This window comes from Tursiops truncatus, chromosome 3 (genome assembly GCF_011762595.2).
Source record: "Tursiops truncatus isolate mTurTru1 chromosome 3, mTurTru1.mat.Y, whole genome shotgun sequence".
NCBI lineage: Eukaryota > Metazoa > Chordata > Mammalia > Artiodactyla > Delphinidae > Tursiops > Tursiops truncatus.
In genome coordinates, this window is record NC_047036.1 from 158895770 (window position 1) to 158917972 (window position 22203).

The 22203-nt window shown below is 58.4% G+C and overlaps 2 protein-coding genes across 13 annotated transcripts in view; both read left to right on the forward strand.

The window, feature by feature from the left end:
* MYO9B (myosin IXB) overlaps positions 1-17425 on the forward strand; it is a 91106-nt gene extending 73681 nt beyond the window's left edge. For 7 of the 12 annotated variants that reach the window (XM_073803019.1, XM_073803025.1, XM_073803023.1 and 4 more), the window contains 21 exons: positions 629-778; positions 862-1028; positions 1711-2592; positions 3312-3384; positions 3533-3654; positions 5416-5549; positions 5831-6021; positions 7278-7376; positions 7486-7659; positions 7769-7810; positions 8019-8130; positions 8894-8967; positions 9495-9687; positions 9798-9926; positions 10127-10232; positions 10514-10645; positions 12417-12540; positions 13055-13102; positions 13449-13595; positions 14303-14426; positions 14547-15997. In XM_073803019.1, the coding sequence (XP_073659120.1) occupies positions 629-778; positions 862-1028; positions 1711-2592; positions 3312-3384; positions 3533-3654; positions 5416-5549; positions 5831-6021; positions 7278-7376; positions 7486-7659; positions 7769-7810; positions 8019-8130; positions 8894-8967; positions 9495-9687; positions 9798-9926; positions 10127-10232; positions 10514-10645; positions 12417-12540; positions 13055-13102; positions 13449-13595; positions 14303-14426; positions 14547-14962 (3639 nt within the window). In that variant the 3' untranslated portion in view covers positions 14963-15997. Of the gene's footprint in view, positions 1-628; positions 779-861; positions 1029-1710; positions 2593-3311; positions 3385-3532; positions 3655-5415; positions 5550-5830; positions 6022-7277; positions 7377-7485; positions 7660-7768; positions 7811-8018; positions 8131-8893; positions 8968-9494; positions 9688-9797; positions 9927-10126; positions 10233-10513; positions 10646-12416; positions 12541-13054; positions 13103-13448; positions 13596-14302; positions 14439-14546; positions 15998-17279 lie in introns of those variants that run through there. The other 5 variants (XM_073803029.1, XM_073803026.1, XM_073803021.1 and 2 more) reach the window with 5 other exon arrangements.
* Positions 17426-17493: 68 nt separating this feature from the next.
* USE1 (unconventional SNARE in the ER 1) lies at positions 17494-20716 on the forward strand. The gene is made up of 8 exons (XM_033853870.2): positions 17494-17634; positions 17946-17995; positions 18139-18217; positions 18306-18458; positions 19199-19211; positions 19649-19676; positions 20097-20271; positions 20515-20716. Exons 1-8 carry the CDS (start codon positions 17494-17496, stop codon positions 20695-20697), a joined length of 822 nt encoding a protein of 273 aa, XP_033709761.1. The 3' UTR covers positions 20698-20716.
* Positions 20717-22203: the final 1487 nt, after the last annotated feature.

Sequence of the window (22203 nt, forward strand, 5' to 3'; positions counted from 1 at the left end):
AGATGTGCAAACAAATCCTTGTACATGTATGTTCATAGTGGCACTAGTCACTTGCCAAAAGGTAGAAATAATTCATGTATCCATCAAGAGATGATAGATAAACAAAACGTGGGCCATTCACTTAGTGGAGTATTATTCAGCCCTGATACACGCTTACGTGGATGAACCTTGAAAACGTCATGCTGAGTGAAAGAAGTCAGACACAAAAGGCCACAGATTGTGTGATCTCATTAATATGAAATGTCCAGAACATGTAAATCCATAGAGACAGAAAGCAGATTAGTGGTTGCCAGGGGCTGGGGGAGGGGGGTTAGGAAATGACTGCTGATGGGCACGGAGTTTCCCTTTGGGGTGATGGAAATGTTTCAGAGCTAGATCCAGGTGATGGCTGCACAATATTGTGAATGTACTAAATGCCACTGAATTGTTCACTTTAAATGGTTAATTTTATGTTCTGGGAATTCTATCTCAATATTTAAAAAAAAAAAAAAAAAACTCCCCTTGGTCAGGTCAGGTCAGTCAGCACACCAGTTTGGTCTCACGTAATCCCGGGGTGGGCTGAGCAGACCTGTCGAGTACAGGGGTTCTGGAGGCCATGTTGACCCCTCCTGTGCCCACTCCCTGCTAGGTTTTCCTGAAGGAGACGGAGCGGCAGGCCCTGCAGGAGACACTGCACCGGGAGGTCGTGCGGAAGATCCTGCTCCTGCAGAGCTGGTTCCGGATGGTGCTGGAGCGCAGGCACTTCCTACAGATGAGGCGGGCGGCCGTCACCATCCAGGTCCTGAGGGGGCCCATGGGGCCGGGGGCGGGGGTGGCCGGGGTCTCGCCCTCCCAGCCCCTGAATGCCCCCTCCACTCTCAGGCCTGCTGGCGGTCCTACCGCGTCCGCCGGGCACTGGAGAGGACACAGGCAGCAGTGTACCTCCAGGCCGCATGGAGGGGCTACCGGCAGCGGGCAGCCTACCAGCTCCAGAGACAGACCATCATCCGTCTGCAGAGCCTCTGCCGGGGGCACCTGCAGCGCAGGAGGTGAGCAGAATGGGACCAAGCCCCCCGCCCCCCCCGCCCCCCAGAACATTCCACTCACCGAAGGGCTGCCTGAGACACCGTCTGGCCAGTGGAGCTGTCTGGACACAGGGAGGCTGAGGAGGGGCTGGCAGGCATCTAGCCATCTGGGCACACAGGACCCTAGAGGGACGCTCCAGGGCTGGTAGGTGGCACCTACTGGCAAAACCCCAGGTCACCACTGGCGGTACTCAGTCTCTGCCAGGGACCCCCGCACCACCACTGCACCTGCCCACCCCAGGCAGGTTGGCAGAGCACCTGGATTCAGAGCTGGAGGGTTCAGGCCACCAGGACCAGCCATCAGGGGGCTCCCCTCACCCCCGCTCACACACGAAGCCTGGGAATCCACCAGGACAGGGACCCCAAAGGAATTCAGAGGGTTCTGAACAGATCCCTCCCACAACAGACCTGATAAAGGTTCCCCTGAACCAGCCAGGCAGAGGTGGCCATGACAACAAGAGGCCATTCCGTGTCTCCCCCTTCCCTGACTGAGGAGGTTCTGCCTTTCCAGAAGCATCTCTGAGGGCCAGGGTCTCGCCACATGCCACCTGGCCCCCCACCCCTGCACCTGCAGGTAGAAAAGGGGTCCCCAACGCCCTGGGTGGATTTGTTCCTGAAAGCACCCCCTTCACTTTCCCCCCACCAGCTTCAGCCAGATGGTGGCAGAGAAGCAGAAGGCTGCAGAGAAGGAGAGGGAAGCCCAGCGAGCCGCCAAACAGGAAACAGCAGAGACCGGGCCGGGCTGGGCAGCTGGGCAGGAGCCCTCGCAGGGCCCAGAACCATCCAAGGACGGCGAGCATTTGGAGCTGGAGCCCGAGGCGTGGCCCAGTGACGGGTCCCCCGTGGAGAGCTCCCGACCGGAGAAGGCGCCCCCAGCCCAGAAAAACGCAGCCGAAAGTCACGAGAAAGTGCCCAGCAGCCGGGAGAAGCGCGAGTCACGCCGGCAGAGGGGGCTGGAGCACGTGAAGCTCCAGAACAAGCACATCCAGTCCTGTAAGGAAGAGCACGCCCTCAGAGAACCTTCTGGAAGGGCCGTCCCAGAGCCACAAGAGAGCCTCGCAGAAGACAGAAAGGAGGACAGAGAAGATGAAAGCTCTCGGGACGCGAGGACGGACACAGGGCTGGCTCCTCCTGAAAAGCAGCCCGAGGAGCCCCCGCAGCCCACGCCGGGCAGCCTGGTCTCAGCTGAAGCCCAGGGCGGGAGCCCCAGGCCCGGCCACGTGGAACGACCCACCAGCCTGGCCCTGGACAGCAGGGTCGGCGTGCCGGCCCCCGGTGCCACCCCGGAGACTCCCAAGGACAAGAGCAAGCTGGGGGTTGGCCCGAGGGCCCAGGACAGGCCCGAGAGCCCAGGAGGCTCCACCCAGATTCAGCGGTACAGGGACCCAGACGCCGAGCGGCTGGCCAGCGCCGTGGAGCTGTGGCGGGGCAAGAAGCTGATGACCGCTGGCCCCAGCACCGTGCTGAGCCAGTCCCTGGACCTCAGCGAGCGGCACCGGGCCGAGGGGGTCGCCCTCACGCCCACAAAGTAAGCCCTGTACCCTCCTTTCTCCAAGGGCTGGGGTGGGCGGGCAGGGTCGGGGGTTACATAGCCAAAGCCTGGAGCAGGACCGAGGCAGCGCCACGCATCCCAGAAACGCGTGAGGCTCTGTGCCTGAGAGCTGACACCAGGTGGGTGGGAGCCCCAAGGAAGAAGGGCCCAGGGGGTGGGGAGAGGCTCGGGGAAGACGAGGCACCTTCCGGGGACCCTGAAGCCCCTGTCCAAATGAGCCCAGTTCACACAGAAAGCCTCCAGCCTTGTGGAAAGTGGTCCCTTGGGTTGAGGTCCCCCCGCTCCCCAGCCTGCCTGGACCTCAGTTTCCTCATCAACAGTGGGACTGATTACACGCACCCAGAGGCTGAAAGAGCAGCTCTCGACACACTCGGACCCCAGTTGGCTAAATATTGGTGACTCCGAATCACCAGCCCCTTGTCCCAGAGGGCTGCCTGTCCAAAGGAATAAAGAGATGGAGGAAGATGCAGGCCTTTTGCTAGGGCAGGCTTTCTCGGCCTTGGCACAGTGGACCCCTGGGGCCGTCTCGATCTCTGTGGTGGGGGCCGTCCTGGGCACGGTGGGGGGCAGAACAGCATCCCTGGTTTCCGCCCACCAGATGCCAGTAGCACTACCCTCTCCCTCTCAGTCATGGCAACCCCAAATGTCTCCTACTCACCCTTGTCAGTAAAAGCCACATTTCTGTGATCTCGCAGGGAGAGGCGCATTTCCTTATCCACGAGCGACGTCTCCAGGCTCCTCTTGTCCCCGTCCCAGACCAAGACTCAGGTAAAGCTTTAGGCGGCAGCTCTCACCCCTGAGGGTCCAAGCACCACCAGAAGGGAACGGTGGATAGAATGCATGGTGGCACCGGGACCCACACCTTCCCTCCGGAGAGGGCGCCTGCCTTTGCTTACCCAGCCCCCCTCCCCTACAGCCTTCTGCAGAAACCATGGACGGGGAGCCCAGCACGAAGAAGCTGGCCGTCCAGAAGAAGAAGTCGGGTGACGCATCCTTGGGGACAGATGCTGGGCTGTCCCCAGGCTCCGTCGATTCTAAGTAAGTGTGGGGTTTTGGGGTGTGGGCTCAGGCCACCAGAGGACACCCAGGGTGTCCAGGTCCTCCAGTCCCGGAGCAGTCTGATCTCCTAAGCTGATCACACGTTTCTCACTTTTTTTTTTTTTGGCCACACGGCTTGAAGGATCTTAGTTCCCTGACCAGGATTGAACCTGGGCCCTGGCAGTGAAAGCGCAGAGTCCTAACCACTGAACCACCAGGAAATTCCCATAAGCCGACTGCACTTATATGAAGCTCTTTTGGGGAGACGTTCGCTTAGCAGTTCCGTGAGGAGAAACCCACGCGGAGCTCGGGTTGTGGCCACATTGGGGTGAAATGATTCCCACTGAAACCTAGAGCCAGTGTGGGTCACCTCCTCTGAGGCCACAGACAGACAGTGTCCATTTGGCTGTTTATGGAATGAGAACCAGCTCCCAGCTTCTCCATCCCCACATCCAGGAACCCCTCCTTGGTCCTTAGATAGCAAAAACTGGGCCAAGGCTCTGTCCCCAGAAAGCCTCTGCCACAGTGCTCTGTTCACAGAGCAGAGAGGTTGGGCCCTGGGACGGGGGAGCTTTGACCCAAACTCAGGACGGGAGCCTGAGGACGGTGAGGAACGGGCTGCAGTGGGAGGAGAGAGCCCCCTACTTTCAGGAGACCCCACCACCACAACAAAGTACCACAAACAGGGTGTCTTCAAACAATAGGAGTTTACTCTCTTGTGGTTCTGGAGGCCGGAAGTGTGAAATCAAGGTGTGGGCAGGGCCGTGCTCCCTCCAAAGGATCTCGGGGAGGATCCTTCCTTGCCTCTTCCAGCTTCTGGGGGCTCCAGGCATTCCTTGGCTTGTGGCTGCATCACCCCCCCTCCAATCTCAGCCTCTGTCTTCACATGACATTCGTCTCTCCCCTGTGTCTTCTCTTTTTCTGTCTCTTATAAAGACACTTGTCATGGGCTTTAGAGCGCATCTGGGTAATCCAGGATGACTCAGAATCTTGAGATCCTTCGTTTAGTGTCCTAGTCCATTCGGGCTACTGTAACAAAACACCGCAGACTGACCTGGAGGCTGGCAGTCCAAGATCAAGGTGCCGGCAGATTTGATATCTGATTCATAGACACCTTCTTCCTGCTGTGTCCTCACATGGCGGAAGTGGTGAGGGAGCTCTCTGGGGTCTCTCATGAGGGCATGAATCCCATTCATGATGGCTCCACCCTCGTGACCTAATCAGCTCCCAAAGGCCCCACCTCCCGACACCATCACACTGAGAGTTAGGCTTCAACATACAGATATGGGGGGACACATATTCAGTCCATAGCATTTAGTCACATCTGCAAAGACCATTTTCCCAGATAAGATCATGCTTATAGGCCCTGAGTGTTAGCACATGGACATACCTTTTGGGTGGAGCCACCATTCACCCCATCACATGCCCAGTATCCATAGTACATGATTTGCTATTTATTCTTTGAGGTTTTTTTCCCCTAACCTTGTGCCCTATAAAAGAATCTTGGGGGAGGGGACGGGGGGGGTAATTTTTTTTTTAATGTGAAAATGGGGTCACGCTGTGACATCTGCTCAGCATCTCGCTCTTTTGCCCGACTCCCCTGTCAGTTCACACAGATCAACCGTATTTTTAGTGGCATCCCCTTCCAATGATAACCAAGACAAGGGCTATTTCTCATGACAGTAAGTGGACCCTTGCTTTGGCCTCACATCTGCCTTCATTTCCTGAGGCTTAAGCAGAATCCCTTACTTTGTCCTACAGATCCACGTTTAAGAGACTTTTCCTGCATAAGAACAAGGATAAGAAATACAGCCTGGAGGGCACAGAGGAGACAGAGAACACAGTACCCGGGCAAGTCGTACTGGAAGCCGCCGCCATGAAGAAGAATCTAGAAGGTTGGTCTCCCGCAGCCTCAGGGACAGACAGCAGAGCCACTGGGGCCCCTGAGGACAGTCTCCAGATGGGGCCTTGAGTCAGCTCTGGGCCAAGCCCTGGCTGCAGGGCTTTGGGACTGATCCCCATCCCCGGAGGCGCTCTCTGGCCACGGACCTCAGTGTGTGACAGCACAGGTCCCTGGTTCTCTGCACTTGTGACCATGCCCCAGAGGCCAACCTGAGTCCTCCCCAGGAACCCACTGCCCTTACCAGCCTCTCCTGCCTCCCGCCCCCCTCCCCAGCCCCCTCCAGCCACCAGCACCGCCACGCCACCAGCGAGAAGCACGCCAAGGAGCCAGGAGGCAAAGGGAAGAAAAACCGGAACCTCAAGATTGGCAAAATCACGGTGTCAGAGAAGTGGCGAGAGTCGGTGTTCCGCAAGATCACCAACGCCAACGAGCTCAAGTACCTGGATGAGTTCCTGCTCAACAAGGTGGGCCAGCCAGGGCCCCGGGCCTCCCCAGAGAGCCTGGCAGTTTTGCAAACCACCTGGCAGTTTTGCAAACCGTCACACCAAAGCCTTTATCAGGCGGGAATGGAAAGTCCAGGTCCACGGTTCCAACACACAGAAAGTTCTGGAAACCACACCCTTGTTCCTAAGTTTGGCATCAGCTGCTTTTCTGTAAAACCTGGCAGGGGTTCCCGAGAGGTCGCTTGTAGCCTACATTCATCCTGCTCGGTGGGGATGCTTACGTTTTGCTACAAAATGTGTGTCTTCTTATGGGGGCCGCACAGAATGTGTGGAAGCGAGTCACACCTGCATCACCTGATTCTGGGACCCCCGGCCCTGCCGGAATCATCTAGAGCACACGTGCATGTGCACACGTGGGTTGGGCGCCCAGCAGAGGCATTCTGTCCTGCAGTTCCTGCCCAGGAAGTTTGAGATCCGCTGTTGAAAGACACGTGGTTTGCTGTCTCAGAGCGCCCCTTGGGGGCGGTGGCCCACTTTCTCACACACATGAGAAAAAGGAAGCATTAGCCTCCAGAATAATCTTCCAGGCAAGGCACCTGACACACCCGAGTCCTGCCAGGCTGCTCCTGTAGGTCCTGCAACCTTTCCTTGTCCTGCCGCTCAGCTGCAGCTGACCGCGAACAAATTATTTTACTTAGCACACACTTACAAAATGCGTTCAGTTCCAGGTAATGATTGAGCACTTAGCGTGCGAGACAGAGGTGAAGAAATCACAGCCTGCACTCAGGGTATTCATGGCCCCAGCCGCAGGCAATCCCACAGCAAACAGTGTGGTGTCTGAGAGCTTCAGAAGGAGACAGAGGGCTGACAGGGACAGTTAAGGGGTGGAGGCATGGTGAAATGACCAGGCCATTTGAGGCAGCCCCCATCCTGGAGCACAGCCGGGCACTGAGCGCCGGGGTGGGGCGGCAGGAAGGGCCCCAGTTAAACCAGTGTTTCTCAACCAGGGGTGAGTCTGCCCCCAGGGGACACATGGCAACATCAGTAGATGTTTTTGGTCCTCACAAGCTACCAGCATCTGGTGGGGGAGGCCAGGGGTGCTGCTCAACACCCACAGTGAGTGATCCCCGACACATCAGGGTTGGCAAGAGGGCCGCGATGTTTCCCTGCAAGCCCAGGGGAGCCAGGGAAGGACTTGGGATGGGGCAGAGCTATGGCCGCCCAGATGCCCGGCCTGAGGTCACGTGGGATCAGCACACCTCTCCCTTCCTCTCCAGATAAATGACCTGCGTTCCCAGAAGACTCCCATCGAGAGCTTATTCATCGAAGCCACCGAGAAGTTCCGAAGCAACCTCAAGACCATGTATTCCGTCCCTGTACGTGGAGCCCCAGCCCCAGGGAGGGCCCCCGCGGCAAACCCCGTGCCCTCCCCCGGGCACCCCCGTCTGTCTGTCTCACAGAGGCTCACACCCTGCATTGCCACAGAACGGGAAGATCCACGTCGGCTACAAGGACCTGATGGAGAACTACCAGATCGTCGTGAGCAACCTGGCGGCCGAGCGCGGTGAGAAGGACACCAACCTGGTCCTCAACCTCTTCCAGTCGCTGCTGGACGAGTTCACCCGTGGGCACACCAAGAACGACTTCGAGCCTCCCAAGGTGGGTGCTACCGCTCCAGGCGAGGGAGGGTCCTGGCGCCAGGACGTCGCTGGGGTGGGGGTGTCCCCAGGGGACCCCACACAGAGCTGGCCTTTGTGCTCCCTCACAGCAGAGCAAAGCTCAGAAGAAGAAGCGGAAGCAGGAACGTGCTGTGAGTATGTGTGTTCTCGCGTGCACGTGCACGGGTGTGCGCATGTCTGTGTGTGCACATGTGCACGCGGGCGGGTGTGTGTTTTCCTACTCGGCCTTAAGGGCCCCCGGTCCTGAGATGCCGCAGGCAGCGTCCCCACTGTGCGGCCCCGTGGCCACCTCGTTGGGGGTCCACCTTCCCACTCGGCCCCCCTCCCCCACTGCTGCAGGTCCAGCAGCACAACGGGCACGTGTTCGCCAGCTACCAAGTGAGCATCCCCCAGTCCTGCGAGCAGTGCCTCTCCTACATCTGGCTCATGGACAAGGCCCTGCTCTGCAGCGGTGAGTGCCCCTCGCCCACCGATCGCCCACCGCGCCCCTGACCGCCCCCCCCAGGCCCCCCGACTCCCACTGCACACCCCTTGACCCCCCACCATGTCCCCAACCCCTCACGGTGCACCCGGGCCTTCACCCCAGCTACAGGGTTGATCCTCCCAGAGCACTGCCCCTCACCACAGGGGCAGTAAGGCCGCACCTCACCCACTCAAACGCCCCGCTGTCACGCTGGGGCAGGGGCCGGTCCTCAACTGACCCCCAGGCCCCCCCCAACTCCGCAGCCTCCCCTCTGCACGCCTACCTGGGCAAGTCACCCTGGGCCGTATCTCCGGGTCTTTGTTCATGCTGCTCTCACTGCCTGAAGTGCTGGCCCCTCCCCCATGTGCCAGGCGAGGCCAGTCAGTCCCCACAGGGACCCTGAGAGCCAGGTGCAGCCCAGGGTGAGCCAGCCGGCCCCCAGTCAGGCAGCCAGGAGGTGGCCAAGGCCGGGTGGGGAGCCAGTCAGCCCCCAGGGGCCCAGGCTGGGTCAGGAGTCCTCTAGCACTGCAGTTTTCCCGCCAGGACCAGTCAGGGTTGGCTTTCTTTTCGGGCCAGGGTAACCTCTCCCCTTGGCCCCTGTGTGAGGAGCAGCCCGCCACTCCGTGTCCATCGTAAATACCCAGGCAGTTGTCACTGTCCTGAGACACGGGGACAGGCGGCCACGGGACCCATGGGTCCCCGATGCGCGTCAGTGACCGCCCTCTCCCCCTCCCCCACCATGACCTCCTAGTGTGCAAGATGACCTGCCACAAGAAGTGTGTGCACAAGATTCAGACCTACTGCTCTTACACAAGTGGGAAGAAGGTGAGCCTGCTGGGGCCGGGAACTCTCCAGAACACCTGGGGGAGGCCGTTCTGAGAGATGTGGAGGAGAAGGGTGCGCTAGGTGCAAGGCCAAGGCTGGGTGTCAGGTGGGAGCACGGAGCTGGTGGGAGGGGCTGGTCCCGAAGCAGAGCGCACCCCGGTCCTGTCAGAGCCCCCAGAGGGCCCCCCAAAGCTGGGGCCAGGCTTGTGTGTGCACCCCAGGCCTTGGCCCTGCTCTTCCCCCCTCCAGGTGGAAGGAAACCCCTACCCTGCACGAGGGAGGCGGGGTCCTACGGGCTGGCACAAGCCAGGATCAGCTGGGCGGAAGGGACTGTGGTACTTCACACAGGGACCCCCTGCCAGCAGCCATCCGGGGACGTCCACAGCCCGGCACCTCTGGCAGCCGTGCAAGAGAGGACGAGGAGCACGGGGGGTGGCGGCCACAGAGGAAGCCGGGCTGAGGGGGGCGGGTGACAGGGAGGACAACCAGCCCAGGCCTGACCCTCACCCCCATCCCCGTCGTCGCAGATCGAGCCAGGCACTGAGCCGGGCCACTTTGGCGTGTGCGTGGACAGCCTGACCAGCGACAAGGTCTCAGTGCCCATCGTGCTGGAGAAGCTTCTGGAACACGTGGAGATGCACGGCTTGTACACCGAGGGCCTCTACCGCAAGTCGGGTGCCGCCAACCGCACGAGGGAGCTCCGGCAGGCGCTGCAGACAGGTGGGTGCTGCGGACAGGTAGGTGTCAAGGGCAGGAGGGCACCGCGTGGGGCTCCAGGCTCGGCCCTCCTGCCTTCCCCGAGCTCACCGGCTGCCGCGCCCTCCCCGCAGACCCCACGGCAGTCAAACTGGAGAACTTTCCCATCCACGCCATCACCGGGGTGCTCAAGCAGTGGCTGCGGGAGCTGCCCGAGCCCCTCATGACCTTCGCCCAGTACGGTGACTTCCTCCGCGCCGTCGGTGAGTCCCACTGTGGCGAGAGCCGGCAGGTTGGTCGAGGTCGGGGCTCAGAGCCTCGAGCACGTGCTGTGGCCAGTCAGGGAGGACGGACCCCCGTGCCCCCAGCTGAGAAACCGGGCCCCAGACAGTAGGAGGCTCCCCGGTGCCCTGGGGCCTGTCGGGTGAGGGCCGCAGGGAGCTGACCCCCAGGACCCTCCTAGAGCTGCCAGAGAAGCAGGAGCAGCTGGCTGCCATCTACGCCGTCCTGGAGCACCTACCAGAAGCCAACCACAACTCCTTGGAGAGGCTCATCTTCCACCTGGTCAAGCAAGTGCCTGCCGTCCTCTTGCCCCGTTCTCTGGGGGGTGGGGTCCCAGCAAGAGCCACCCCACGGCGTTCCCCGGGCTGGCGTTCTCTGGTGGCTCCACACCAGGACGTGAGCCCATACTGGGGGGTCCAGAAGGGGGCCCCCGGCTTCTTCGTGGCGCCTCTCCACCCTGCAGGAGCGAGCGTTTCTCACCTCCCGGCTGCAGCAGCACTTTCCCGGGATCTGGACTCTGGCCTTGGGGCTCCCTGTGGCCACCCCCTAACTGCCGCTCGCTCCACAGGGTGGCCCTGCTTGAGGACGTGAACCGAATGTCACCCAGCGCACTGGCCATCATCTTTGCGCCCTGCCTCCTGCGCTGCCCCGACAACTCGGACCCGCTAACCAGCATGAAGGACGTCCTCAAAATCACCACGTGAGTACCAGGACCGGCTGGCCGCCACCCCGCAACATGCACTCGGGGCAGCCGAGCCAGGGATCCCATAAACGAAAGAGGAGAGCCCTCTCCAGAATCCTGGGACTGGCCTGGCCTCGGTAGCGTGTAAATGTGCCTGCAGAGGAAAGTCTAGAAGAACACAGCCCGATCACAACGGCCCCGGGAGGTGTCCTGAGCACTGGGGTCCTGGGTAAACTTCGTTTGGTCTCCCCACCCTTCTTTCTTTTCTAATGAACACACGTGACTTTTGTACTAAAACCGAACTTCTAATGAAGTCTGCACGTGCGCTGGCTGCTGTGAGCGGCGAGCAGGGCTCTTCTGACAGACGAGGGACAGGAAGCAGCCTGGCCTCCTGGTGGCATCGTAGGGCTCACACATGCCCAGACCCAGGTGGAGACCTGGCAGCATCTCCTCAAGCAGCAAGAGCATCACTTCTGAGTTCTCTTGAGGGTGAAAAACCAAAAAAGGGGAGAAATCCCTCATCTTCTGTCCAGGGTGAGGGGCAGATGGTGAAGCCCCACATTCCCAGCCTCTGGGAGCAGTGAGAGCCTGCAGCAAACAGAAGCGGTTGTCTCAAGGTTCCTTCTTCCCCACAAACGATCTTTGAAAGTTCTCAGAATGTGCTTCAAAAAAAAAAAAAAGTTCTCAGAAAGTGCCTCAAGGGAATTCCCTGGTGGTCCAGCAGTTAGGACTCCGTGCTCCCAATGCAGGGGGCCCAGGTTCGATCCCTGGTCAGGGAACTAGATCCCACACGCATGCCACAACTAAGATCCCACGTGCCGCAACTGAGACCCGATGCAGCCAAATAAATAAATTTTTTTTAGAAAGCACGAAAAACAGGAAGTGCCTCAAAAGAACTCAGAAAGGGACTTCCCTGGTGGTCCAGTGGTTAGGACTCCGTGCGTCCACTGCAGGGGGCACGGGTTCGATCCCTGATTGGGAAATTAAGATCCCGCATGCCTCGCAGCACACCCAAAATATAAAAATTAATTAAGAGAAAAAAAAAAAACTCAGAAGGTCAGCAGACATCCATCGCTAAAAGGACAGTGTTTAGACTTCGAGTTGTAAAAATAAGAACCTGTCACCCAAGGCGGTTTCAGGAGGCAAAGCACAGGAAGGCCTGAGGGCTACGCCTGACAGTGCACACCCCACACCCCGGGCCACACTCAAGAGATCAGTGAACAGCTGCTGGTAGGCAGAGTGGAGGAGAGTCCAGTGTGGCCCTGACATTACCTGGGCAGCGGTATGCTGTTGACGGATTTGCTTCCAGCATGTTTTTTCTTATGTGGTCATGACAATGGGAAACCTGAGTCATGACTGCCTCTTCATCCAGTCTGAGTCCATCGGTCCCACCACACCCTCCCTGCCTCGGTACTGACCACTGAGGCTGGCCCTGACCACTGAGCACATGTGCCTTGGGTCACAGTGCAGTTTTAGAGCCCTTGGGGCCAGCTGCCTGCAGCCCCTGGGACAAATCACCCCACCTCCATGGTACTGTACTTCCTCCTTCAAACGAGGAGGCTTATTAAGACAAGGATTCAGGCTCAGAGAGGTGGGGTGAGCTACACGAGGTCACACAGTGAGTGAACTGGGGCCACGATGGGAGCCACAGCCATGTCCGTGGCCCTGCCTGGTCTCTGGGTCTCTGTCTCAGCCACCATGCCCCAGTCTCGGGCCAGCATCTCCATAGATGCAGGCCCCCATGCTGACCGTACCCCGCAAGGCGGTAGCTGAGTCGCCTTCTCCACAGGTGCGTGGAGATGCTGATCAAAGAACAGATGAGGAAGTACAAAGTGAAGATGGAGGAGATCACCCAGCTGGAGGCTGCTGAGAGCATCGCCTTCCGGAGGCTCTCTCTTCTGCGACAAAACGCTGTGAGCAACGCAGGGTGGGACTTCGGTGGGGGCGGGGCCACCGAAGTGGGAGTGGGGACCGGTGGGCGGGGTTTGGACATTGGGCGGGGTCTCGCTTATCCGTCCAGCACACTCTCCCAGCACACCCTGGGCCACCGGCAGCCTGACCTGGGGCCTCGTGGCAGCATGTTTAGGGGCTGATTCCTCACCTCGGCCAAAAGACCACCATCCTAGCTCAGCCTCAAGGCCAGCTGCCGCTCTCAGCAGTGGGGGTCCTGTCACCTACTTGGTGGTGGTCCTGGTCATCCTCCAGCCATGTCCCGGGCTGACCTGGGCCCCGCCCACAGGGGAACGTTGCCACAGCAGAAGTGGCCTCACAGTGGGGGGTAGAGGGATAAGGGGGGGCCCGTCCCCGGGCTCCTGTGGGAGGATCCTGTCCTTGTCCCGACAGTCAGACGTGGCCTTATGCTCATGACTAGCGCCTGTGCCCTGGTCATGGCCCTGTGTGGTCACCCACTCTTCATCTCTCCCCCAGCCCTGGCCTCTCAAACTGGGGTTTTCGTCTCCTTATGAGGGGGTCCTGGTATGTACACGTACGGTGGGTCCTCCTCGCATGTCTCCCAGTGCGGTGCATGCTGGGGTTCCTCTCAACCCCTAGGGTCCTCGTAGGATAGACCGAGCGTGTCCTAACCTTCTGGAAGTGCATGCTGGGGGAAACCCATTGCCTGTTGATTGCCTGTGAAGATGACTAATGAACCACGTGCCGGCCGCTCGGTCCCTGCATGATCCCCGGAGAAGCCTCTCTAAGCCTAGCCACCCATGTCAGAACTAACCTCCCCCAGAGCTGCTTGCACCACCCTCTCTCCAGCCACAAGCACTGACCCCACCCACCCAGAGGGGCTGGCCAGACCTGCCGCTTCTCTTTGCAGATCAAGAACCCCAAGACCCGGATGAGCAGCAGCGGTGGCCTGGAGGAGCTGGGGGTGCTGCCAGAGGAGGAAGTGGCCGGCGGTGAAGAGGATCGTGAGAAAGAGATCCTAATTGAGCGGATCCAGTCCATCAAGGAGGAGAAGCAAGTGTCTCTCCGAACCCTTGCCACACTCGGCCGCCCTGTCCAGCCCCCATCCACTGCCCCCCCCACCACTATAGGGAATCTGGCTGTTAGGAAGCTAATGGGCTAGGCCCAGTCCCGCGGTCCAGTGCCCACCTCACGGGGTGCTGCTGTCCTAAAACACAGCCTAAGCTCGTTAAACCCCTGGCTTGACCACAGGGAATCACAGCGGCCCATAGGGAGAGAAGGGAAACAGACGGGTGATGCCTGAACTTTGTCTTAAAGTTGGCCTTAGCTAGGGCGATCCACCAGTTTGTTGTCCGGTCAAGATGGAAGTATGAACGGAGATGCTGTTTAAAAATTATGCCAGGAGAACAGGTGTAATCCAGGCCCCCTGGGCATCCTAGTCTTAGGAATAGGGTAGGGCACTCCAGGCAGCGGGAACAACGTGTGCAAAGGTCCTGAGGCAGGAGCCCCTCACTAGCTGAGTACTAGGCCAGATGCCTGGCTTCCCTCAGCAGCCTGACACCTTCCTCACATGACCTTCACTGAGTCAGGGGCATTTTGGGCCAGGTGTGCTTTCGGGGTTGGGTTTTGGGTGCTGGGAGCAGGGAGTCCCCTCCAGGACCAGGATGACCTACTCTGTCCCCTACTGGCCTGGCACTTTTCCGTGGGGGCAGTCTTCCACCATGGAACAGCCTTGGACACTGTGACCCTCTCATCCCCAGGGAGGACATCACGTACCGGCTGCCAGAGCTGGACCCTCGGGGCTCCGATGAAGAGAACCTGGACTCAGAGACATCAGCTAGCACCGAGAGCCTGTTGGAAGAGCGGGCTGGGCGGGGGGCCTCGGAAGGTCAGTATTAAGGTAGCGTCTGCTTTTCTCCTTCCCATGTCCACACCCAGCAGGCCCCCGGGCGAGGGTCCGTCTGCCGGCCCTGAAGCTGCAGTAACCCTGCCATCTGTCTCTCAAAAGGGCCCCTCGCGCCTGCTCTCCCCTGCCCCAGCGCACCCACCCCGAGCCCCCTCCCCGAGGCGGCCGCCCCTCCTCGACGAAGGCCGTCGTCCTTCATGACGGTTAGAGTGAAGACCCCCCGGCGGACCCCCATCATGCCCACGGCCAACATCAAGCTCCCGCCCGGCCTGCCCTCCTATCTCCCTGGCCGGGCACCAGGTGCCCAGGAAGCTGCCACCCCGGTGAGGCGCCGAGAGCCACCTGCTCGCCGCCCAGACCAGGTACACTCTGTGTATATCACACCCGGCACTCACCTGCCCACTCAGGGCCCTCAGGAGCCCCTGGACAAGGACGACCGGCCACCTGGGACCAAGCGGAGGTACTCGGACCCCCCAACCTACTGCCTGCCCCCTGCCTCGGGCCAGGCCAATGGCTGAGGGCCCACAGCTGTCAGAGTCCGCAAATCCAAGGACGGCCCGGTGCCAGAGCTGGGTGCCAGAGCTCCAGAGCCAGCATTCAGTGGTCTGAGAAGGATCCGGAATGAAAAACTCCAAGAGCGATGTGAGGTGGGCACCAACTCCAAGTGAGTGCAGGCAGGGAGAGGCCGGCTGAGGCCCGGCTGCCCTTGCTGAGCCCCTACATCGCACAGAGTTGCCCGCCCAGAGCACTGAATCATGGCGGGCAGCCTGGCATCTCCCAGCTCCCCTTTTGTACGTTTTTCTGGTCACTGTTTCTTTGGGCGTGGTTTACATAACTTTAAACTGTAACAGCCTTAACAGAAGACCAAATTGTTTTTTTATATGTGTATGTACAAACTTTTATATTAACGCCCTGCATCTCCCTTATAACCTGGACATGAGTCTTCAGAGTAAAGGCCACACAGCCGCGAAGCTTTGGAGGCTCAGACCCACACTGAGGGACAGCTCGGGGGACAGTCTGAGGGCTAGGACCTTGCACGAGAGGTTTGGACGCTTGTGGCCCCTGACTGCCCCAAGTCTGTCTTGGACTCGTATTCTGGCCCGGCAGTGGCCACCTGGCCGGTGGCATTCGAGGGAACAGTGAGCCTTCCGTAGTGATCAAGACTGTTGGCTGGAGCCAGGACACGAGGTGGTAGGCAGCCTCCACTCCAGGCACCACAGACCTCACATCCCAGGGAGACTCGAAGGTGGCCATCACTCCTTGGTCCACTGTGCCCTGGACACAGGAGGCTGGAGGAGGCCACCCTTGGCACTGCCCGCCCCATGTGGCAGAACAGGAGCCCGCAACTCAGGACCACTCATGGGTGGGGAGGGCAAGGCCTGGAGTTGTATGTCCCTACAAGTCTACAGTGACAGCCTGGACATCTGGCATCTCCGGAGCGGGGCTCCCCTCCTGGGCTCAGCCCACTCTCCAGACACCTGGACACATGGCCCCAGACCTGGAACAAGAGGCACCCACAGGCCATGTGAAATTAAAAAAAAAGTGCCTGAGAAGTGTCTGCATGCAGTTCCTATTCAGGCCAGCTCCAGGCTGAAAAAGCAGGGGTTGGCAGGTGGGGGTCAGCCCTGCGGCCTCAGCCAAGAGGGGTACAGGGCAGAGATTGGGCCCCTTGCCTGGAAGGAGCTGCCTTGTTCCTCTAACCGACTTTGCTGTTTGTTTGCTGGAATTTCACACATACTTTTCACACAAGGGATGTGGGCTTTGCTGGAAGTTCTTTTTATTGATCCAGAAAGCTGGGAAAGCAGGCAGCTCCTGGCAGAGCCACATTCAGTGAGGAGAGCCTGCTGTCCTGGGAGCTGCCTCCTGTCACACCTAGCCTCTCCCCAGCTGGGGCTTAAATGTCAACTGATGGGGCCATCCGCCGTGGGTGGGGTGTGGGGAGTCAGTCCTGGTGGACCCACTACAATCAGAAGCAACACTACCACCACCACCACCCCCAACCACCACAGAAGAGCTCCCAGGTTACAACCAGCTGGGCAGTTGTGGGAACTGGCTGGCAGGTGGGTCCTTTGGGGCGGGGGAGATGGAGACCATGACAAACCGGAGTTTCAGTGGCACATGCAAGGAAGAGTTGGTGGGCTAGTCCAAGGCCACACAGCTGGGGTGGGGCGGGGCTGGGATTCAGACCCTGCCCTGTCTGCCTGTAGAGCCCCCCTTTATCAACACCCTGAGTTTGGTCTCATCCATGGTACGTTACAGGGCACCAGGCCCACCGGTGTGACCTGGACACAGGTGACCTGAAAGATGGGGAGATGGTTAAGGGCTGCATGCCAGGCTTCAGTCCCTGTGAAGCCCCCATCCTCACCCTGTCCACTCCAGGAGGGAGGACTCGAACAAGGGGCCTTGGCTTCCTGGGGACAAAGTGGGGGGGTTCTGTCCATGGGGGTCTGGGCATTGGGGGTGACCTCTCACTCCCAGGTTTAGCCCATGTCACTGCCACACTGCCGGTTTCCCAAGGGAGGAGACAGGTCCAGAAAAACTTAAGAAATTCGTAGAAGGCCACGGTGGGAGGTGGAGTCAGAGTCAGGGCTGGGACGGGATATCACAGCTGCAAAAGTTTGGAAATCATAGCCCGTTAAGTCTCGGATTCCTAAATCCCAGGTCAGAGCCTCTCCCCCAGGAGAATCTCCCCCAGGCTACCTGGATGCGGAAGAGCTCAGTGTGGGAAGAACCCAGAAAGGAGTGGGGAGCGGGGGAGGAATTTTGAGCAGGGGTAAGTAATGAGCATGTCACGCGTTGCACGTGGGCCTGAAACGAAGGACTCGACCCTTTCAGCCCTTCCGGAAGGGTTAAGATGCTCGCGAGGATTAGCAAGCGATTGAGTCCTGAGTAAATACGGACTGGATGGCGCCTCTAATTGAAACAAGACAAGACTGAAAGAGCAAACGCCCAAACAAGAACGAGAGAGCCCCAAATAAGAATGAGAGAGCAAACCGGGAACTTCCGCCCGGAAGGAGGCCAATGAAAGACACTTCCGCCATCTCTTAAGATGGCGCCGGCGGAAGAGGCGGGCAACCGCTGGGTGGTGATGGCAGCGTCGAGGCTGGAGCTGAACCTGGTGCGGCTGTTGTGCCGCTGTGAGGCGATGGCAGCGGAGAAGCGGGACCCGGACGAGTGGCGTCTAGAAAAGGTGAGGGAAGCCCGTGTGTCCGCGTACAGCCCGAATCCCGGAGGGTGGTCCCCGCAGCCGGAGGCCACCGGGCCCGACTCCCCCACCCCGCCAGCCAATGAGGCCACGCCGCTTCCGGTTGGCTCCGCCACGTCCGTTTGCGCTGCTCCCCCGCCTCCTCCCTGGGGCCCAGCTGGTCCCGCCTCCTTGATACTTGGCTCCTCCCGTTCCAGCCCCGCCCCCGACCTGGCCCCGCCCCTTGGTGGCTTTAATCCCTTTGAGCCCGGCGGTGGTGGGGGGCACTGGGCTGACACCCCACTTTTCGTCCCCAGTATGTGGGAGCCCTCGAGGACATGCTGCAGGCCCTGAAGGCACAGGCGAGGTGAGTGCAGGCGGCCACAAGTGTTCAAATCCGGGGCAGGGAGTAGAGTCCGGAATCCCTGGTCTCCAGTCCCTCCCTGCTAAGACCCTTCCCTGAACTGGGGACAGTGGGCAGGTTTTCTGTTTCCTCTTTTCCCCTTCCAGCAAACCGGCCTCCGAGGTGATCAATGAATATTCTCGCAAGGTAGATTTTCTGAAGGGGATGCTGCAGGCAGAGAAGCTAGTGAGTAAGGGGCACCTCTGTCTCCTCAGCCTTCATCATGCTCATCTGGGACCTGCCCCTCTGGTGACCCCTCTGCCCTCTTCTGCAGACCTCCTCCTCAGAGAAGGCACTAGCCAACCAGTTCCTGGCCCCTGGCCGAGTACCAACTACAGCCAGGGAACGGGTACCTGCCACGAAGACAGTACACCTACAGTCACGGGCACGGTACACCAGTGAGATGCGGAGTGAGCTGCTAGGAACGGTAGGGCTCCCTCCCTGGTCCCTGGGAAGCTTTGGTTGGGGACAGGAGTTCAGTGCCTGGGGGTGGCCAGAACAACAAATACTGTCAGGTGCAGGGATCCTAGGGGGCCCAACAGACTCTGCCCTGGACCATCAGAGAAAGCTTCCCAACAGAGAGGCACTGCAGCCAGGGCTTTGCTAGATGAATAAGAGTTTTGGTTCAAGGCAAAAATGGCACATCTCTGCTTAAGCCCCAGAGTTGGCCAGAGTAAGGTTTGGCCCCTGCCTCGCCACACACAGATGAGTTTTTTCATCTGTAAAATAGGATGACAAATGCCTCTATGAGCACTTTATGTGGATCAGCTAAACCCTGCAAAATATGAGCTATTGTTTTCAGTTTAAAGATGAGAAAACTGGGCTTCCCTGGTGGCGCAGTGGTTGAGAGTCCGCCTGCCGATGCAGGGGACACGGGTTCGTGCCCCGGTCCGGGAAGATCCCACATGCCACGGAGCGGCTGGGCCCGTGAGCCGTGGCCGCTGAGCCTGCACATCCGGAGCCTGTGCTCCTCAACAGGAGAGGCCACAACAGTGAGAGGCCCGCGTACCGCCAAAAAAAAAAAGATGAGAAAACTGAGGCTCAGAGGGCACAGGACTTGTCCAGGGTCCTGACTGAGGGTGGGGAGTTTCTGGGAGCAGAGAGAACAGAACAGGTCTGGGGGCATGGCAAGGTGGGTGACTTCGTGCCTCTCCTTTTTTCCCACAGGACTCTAGTGAAGGTGAGTCATCCTGAGCAGAACAGGACTCAAGGCCTGGGACAGACATGTGTCCTTGCTGCCCCACACCTCACGCCTAACCTGGCTCCCACAGGGTCTTCCACAGCCCAGGGAGAGTGTGTCCAGGGGCATTACCGGGTTATGCTTGGAAGCGGTGCTAGGACAGAGGAGCGGCCCCCAGAGGAAACAAAGTTGGACACTCCCAGCCCAAGGGGCCAAGGCTGGCTAGAGGGAAGGACTTGGGACCTGGGGGAGCCCAAATGAGGAAAACTTCCTAGAAGGGAATACTCTGAAGCCTGATCAGGAGCCCGCCCACTGGGGAGCAGACAAGATGAGAAACGGCATTATGAGTAGCAGACACATCCCAGGCAGTGGTCAGGAAGCTGGAAAACAACAAACCAATTCTCTCCTTCTTCCTGCTTGGCCTGTTTTGCTTCCAGAGCCTGAACTGGACGTGAGGAAGAGAATGTGAGTATCTTCAGCCCTTGGGCAGCATTGGGGGCAGGGGAGTTGGACAGACCTTGGGCCACTAAAGCGTCACCACGAAGCATCTAAACCACCAATCAGGGAATTCCCCAGCAGTCCAGCGGTTAGGACTCCATGCTCTCACTGCCAAGGGCCCGGGTTCAATCCCTGGTCAGGGAACTAAGATCCCACAAGATGTGCAGCGTGGCCAAAAATTTAAATTAAAATTAAAAAAATAAACCACCAATCAAAGGCCACTTCTGAGGATGCTCTTCCCAGAAACCAAGGCAAAAAAGGGGAAACAGCCCCAAGCAGGGCAGTGGCTGGAACCACAACCTCTGGGTTCCTTGAGAACATGTTCGTTTCTTCCCTCCTCCCCCCACCACCCCTCCTACCCACCTGTCTATCCATCTGTGGGGTCAGTGGGGTCGCAGGGCCCAGGCCAGGGGATGAGAAGCAGTCAGCAGCCGAGCTAGACCTCGTCCTGCAGCGACACCAGAACCTCCAGGAGAAGCTGGCGGAGGAGATGCTAGGCCTGGCACGGAGCCTCAAGACCCACACACTGGCTGCCCAAAGTGTCATCAAGAAGGACAACCAGGTATGAGGACTCTGGGAACTCTAAAGCTTCTGCCCTGGGGCGTCAGAGAAGGCTTCCCAGCAGAAGGTCTCTATGGCTGGGGCTTCAATGGATGAATAGGAGTTTGGCAGAAGGCAAAAATGGCATTCCCAGCAGAGGAAACAGCACTGGCAAGGGCCAAGAGGTGTAGATTTGCTCCAGTGCAGTAGGAAGAGGCCACACTTGGACCCAGTCCTGTTGACATTCTCCCCACCTCACCCTCAGACCCTGTCGCACTCACTCAAGATGGCCGACCAGAACCTGGAGAAGCTGAAGACAGAATCTGAGCGGCTGGAGCAGCACACACAGAAGTCAGTCAACTGGCTGCTCTGGGCCATGCTTATCATCGTCTGCTTCATCTTCATCGGCATGATCCTCTTCATCCGTATCATGCCCAAACTCAAATAAAGACCTGGCCTGGCCCGCCTCACCTGTCCTCTCTCTGCCCTCCACCCCTGTCCAGGGGAACCTTTGGGGTGGGCAACTTGATGGGAAGGCCCTTGGTGCCCCTGAGAGCCACAGAGAGCACATGAACAGGGGAGGAAGGATGTCAGGCTGGGGGGGGCGGGGGAGGAGGATAGTGCCTCAGCAAACCTACCTCCCGTTCCCCCCTGGTACCTACCTCACACTGGACAAGGCAGGGCCCCTAGAGGCCCCACGAGCTCCCAATCTGATAGAGCCAGAGTCAAACACATACCTGTGGGGTCAGAGTAAGGTCTGGAGGGTGGGGGAGGAGTGGGGCCATGCGTGGAGGCCAGCTTGGAGGAGGGGTGTCAGTGCTGGGCCTTCCTTGGGATTGAAGGTGATAATTCAGAGACAAGGCTTAGCCCACCCACTGCCACAGCCTAAGATCTTAGGACATTGCAGATGCTTCACATAGTCATTCAGCAAACACATGAGAATCAGTGGAGACCCTGCCCTGCCCAGGTCATAGTCTGATCACTTCAGACAAGAACTGGGTGGGCATTGGAGTTGGGACCCTGGAAGGGATTATTGAGCATGAGTCCAGGGGAATTGTGGGTCCTGGGCTCTGCTTACCCCCACTCCAGATGTCATTGGCAAAGTCTGTCAGGGGGGTGACTGAGGGAGCTTGGGAAGGAAGAGTGGACAGGAGGTGTCTGTCCCAAACCATGGGAGCATGACATGCATGGAGTTGCCCATGTGGACCCCACCCCCAAAACCACCAGGAAGAGCTTTTAAAAACTCTAGTGGCAGTTTTTAAAGCTTTTCTGAAAGCTCTAGTGGCAACTTTTAAAAACTAGATCATAAGAAGGAGGCTCGTGCTTGTGACTCAGGGATGGTTCATTATTAGGAAGCATTAGTGGCCACATTAATGCACCAGGAAACAAAAATCAAAGGGTGAAATGGTACTTTGTACTGTTCACAGCATCCATTACTCAAAGTCTCTTAATTAAAAATAAGGAATAGATGGATGTTTTCCTCATTGAACTGAAAAACCTCAAGCCAAAGGCAGTGTTGAGTTTAACGGGCAAATACGCGAAGTTTTGCCATCAAAGTGAAGAAAGTGAGGTGGGGATGGGGGGATGCCCACGGTCCACCCACCCCCTCACTTGATTTAATATTGTCTGGAGATGCTAGTCAATGAAACTAGACAAGAAAAAGAAATGAAATTTTAAAATGAGAAAAGAGGTAAAATTATTTGTAGATAATGCAACTGTCTATATAAAATATCCAAGCAAACTAACAAAAAGCTATTTCAATAAAAGAATTTAGTAAACCAGCAAGGGACATAATGAATATTTAAATTAGTTTACTATATGCAAAAAAAATAGCTGCAAAATATATTGGAAGATCCCATTTATAATAGTAAAAGATACACTATCTGGTTAAATTAACATCCTTGATATACAGAAAGCTCCTAAAAATCAAAAAGAAAGAAAAAAAAAGACTTGC

Excerpts from the sequence above, each read along its gene's own strand:
- USE1 (XM_033853870.2), top strand. The coding sequence starts at position 17,494 with ATGGCGCCGGCGGAAGAGGCGGGCAACCGCTGGGTGGTGATGGCAGCG. Across the intron at positions 17,635-17,945 it reads ACGAGTGGCGTCTAGAAAAG|TATGTGGGAGCCCTCGAGGA; the intron begins GTGAGGGAAGCC and ends TTTCGTCCCCAG. Across the intron at positions 17,996-18,138 it reads GCCCTGAAGGCACAGGCGAG|CAAACCGGCCTCCGAGGTGA; the intron begins GTGAGTGCAGGC and ends TTCCCCTTCCAG.